The sequence below is a fragment of the Acanthisitta chloris genome, unplaced genomic scaffold, assembly GCF_000695815.1.
Source record: "Acanthisitta chloris isolate BGI_N310 unplaced genomic scaffold, ASM69581v1 scaffold1530, whole genome shotgun sequence".
NCBI lineage: Eukaryota > Metazoa > Chordata > Aves > Passeriformes > Acanthisittidae > Acanthisitta > Acanthisitta chloris.
Window position 1 is genome coordinate 89,367 of NW_008650860.1, and position 3,298 is coordinate 92,664.

The following is a 3,298-nucleotide window of genomic DNA, read 5'->3' on the forward strand; positions in this document are numbered from 1 at the left end:
CAAAAAAGTAATTTTTACTATTACAAACAAACTGAAAATACCAGCACTAACAGAATTTTGACAGTATGTCATCAGGTTAAAACTAGAAAATGAAAAGTAACATTTCCTCTAATCTGAATTACTTATTGAAATACTATAAACTTCAATTATATAATGATAGGCTAATTTTCTCTTTTTGTGGCTTGTTTTTTTTGTAAGGGTTTGGGGGATTTGTCTTGTTTGGGGTTTTTTAGCTTATTTTGGTTTTTGTTTCTGTCAAGGCTTCTCTGCTGCTTAAGAAAAAACACAGGAAGGGATTGGTAATTAAGAGGATACTGAGTATTTATCATGTAATGCTTCAAGCTATATCTTCACATTACTCATTGTGTATCTTCTAGCATTTACTTTTAACAAGATATTTTGTAACATGGTATTGTATGAGCTCTACTGAGGTATAGCTGTACTGTATTGCACAAATACAAACAAACCAAAATCACAGTGTGAGTTGAGACAGTAACATTCCCCCTTCTACAAACATAGAACAAAAGCGCAGAAAAGATGAGATAAAATAGCAATTTTGAGGAGACTTATTTGCATCCCAAAGAGCAAGGATTGGTCCTGTTAATCACAACAAATGGATGAAGAGCAGATTATGTAACATTAGCTGAACATGTGCTTAGGACTGTTACAAATCCACACCCAAACACTACAAGCTGGGAAGTGAAAACTAAAGACACTGTGGTGTTGAACTGTAAAAACTACAATTTAAGCACAAAATACTTGCATTAACTATTTTCTTTTAATAAACCAAGCAGAAAATCAGAAACTCTACCATATGTTTCAGCCTTTAAATATTAACCTCTGCTACCTGACCAAAAGAACAACCTGCAAGAATGACAGATTTTCATCTTTTGCACAGGCTAGCTACTAGAATGCTTAATAATACATTTATTTAGGTCTAACAGATCACACATTGAACAAATGACCAAATTACAGACTCCTGGGTTCAGCAACAGGTAACATTGCAGGGACTATTCTACTCTCCAACCTGATGCATGGTAATTCCTTCCCTCTAGTTTTTCCAGTGTTTTTTCCTTCCTTAGCCAGCTTGTATGCCAGTCTGCCCAGAATGTGCTGCCTTAGAGCTAGCCAGCAGTTTCTGGCAAAAAAAAAAAATCTTGATTTCAGGTGGGAGCTGGCACATTCTCTACAAGTATTTCAGCACATAGCCAGCAGTTTCTGGCAAAAAAAAATAATCTTGATTTCAGGTGGGAGCCGGCACATTCTCTACAAGTATTTCAGCACATGTCCTTCCCATCCTACTGTTGTGAATACATGCATACAAACACATACACGCATACCTGCACACGTATTTACACACAAACTAGTTCAAACAGTGTCATTAATGTACTCAGATGTAAAACCCCTGGATTTCAGAACTTGTGCAGAGATCACATGATATAAATCCATCTCAACTCAATCTTCTGCAAAGGAAGCTAATTCCTGCTTTAGGATTTAAGCCTCTCTTTCTGGTTTGCAAATTTTAACACATACACACAAAATGTCTAGCTTTAGTCCCAACATTGTAAACTGAAAAAATCTTTAGGTTTGAAACTGTTTCTGGTTCACTTGTACAGTTTCTCCCTTTACATTTAACTTGGGCTATTTTTTCAGGTTCATGGTTCCTAGGGATGGCAGTAAGGTGAAGGCAGTAAGAGGTAAGAGAAGACTTCCTGGTCCATTGCCTAAGTCAAACTTGATGTCATCCCAGAATACAAGGAACAACCATAAAGTCAAGCAGGGTAGCAGCGATCCCAAGCTGAGCCAAACCATGGCTCAGTCATGCACTCAGATACCACAATTCAGAAGAGAGAGTGTTCTGCATTCTGTGACCCAGAAGGCAAATTGAATGAAAGTGGCACTGGCTCACCACAGACGAGTTCGGGGGAACAGTAGTGCCCAGTGCTGACAAAGCTCTGCTTCAGCAAACAGTAAAACGAATATCCACAAGAGCTTTCAACCCAGTAAAATTTGAAGGGTTTCCACACAGATGCCCAAAAGCTGACCCTAACAAAGTTACTAAGCTTCTAAATATGTACCAAGACACTAAACTTACTCAAAGTACAGAAGGACTATATCTTCTCAAAGAAATTATTATTAGAAAATTTTAATTTAACCAAGAAATAATTCTCAAAAATATTTGGAGTAGTTTCATTGAAGTGTTGCAAAACAATCATATGCCAAACATGGAAAATTTCAACCATGCATGGAAAGCTGGGCAATCTTAGTAGCAACTGGGAAGATAAATCTTAGATTGTGAACTATTTGGCAATCTTATATAAAGCCACCTTAAGTAATAGGCCTCTCTCCTAACAGGACACTGGCCATGATACTTAGTTTTATTCTGAACTTAATATTAACCTGAAGAAAAAAAAATTAAGTAAATAAAAAGCAGCTTAAATAATCTAACATTTCTTTAGGTAATGCAAAATACAAAATACAGCCAGAACTACAGAAAAAACCAAAACCCACTCAAATATATCACTTGGCAAACTGAATATAAAGAGGCTAGCAGATAAGGAATTACTAGGAGGAAAAAAACAGTAACAACAAAATCCCCAAATATTAGTGATAAGATAATAAACACAAAAATACCTTGGCCTTGAGGAGCTCCATAAAATTCAGCAGCTATCCTTGCTGCCTCCTTACGGTTTCCTTTCACAATGTAGAAATGACTAAGTATAGCAAGGCTGATCTTCACAAAAAGTTTAAAACAAAAAAGGGAAAGTATAGTAAAGTAGACATTGGATAACTGCTGTGCAAAAGGGCGACTTTCTTCTATGACAGTCATTGCTGCAGCAAAATCTCTCGCAGTGTTTGGGTCGGGCTCTCAAATGTGTTGATAAGATCATATGGCTTCAGCCATGCACTCTTGGGAACAACTGGTCCTGAGGAAAGAAAATATCAGCTGGTCATGATGCCTGCTGCTCAAAATATGATGATTATTTATACTGTACATAGTCTTGAGTTCACTACTGCTCCTGCTAGCCTGGTGATATTCAAGTGGCACGGCAGGTACCGTGATCCTGGATTGTACTTGTTCCACTTAAAAGGTCTGTTTCATTCCAAATTCTGAATTTCTAATTCATTTATTTACCCTATTAATACATGTTTAAAAATACACCATTGAAAGTATTATTAGTATTATTATTATTAAAACCTGCAATTTCATTTACTAAACCATGTAACTCAGGTATTCAGGTTTTGATAAAATATGTTCACCTGCTGCTTAAGTCCAATTGTTCTTTTGTGATACTTC

The 3,298-nt window shown here is 36.5% G+C and overlaps 1 protein-coding gene across 1 annotated transcript in view; it reads right to left on the minus strand.

Moving 5' to 3' along the window:
* ASB5 (ankyrin repeat and SOCS box containing 5) overlaps positions 1-2,830 on the minus strand; it is a 30,296-nt gene extending 27,466 nt beyond the window's left edge. Inside the window, exon 1 of the mRNA XM_009070398.1 lies at positions 2,635-2,830. Within this exon, the coding sequence (XP_009068646.1) occupies positions 2,635-2,830 (196 nt within the window). The remainder of the gene's footprint in view (positions 1-2,634) is intronic.
* Positions 2,831-3,298: the final 468 nt, after the last annotated feature.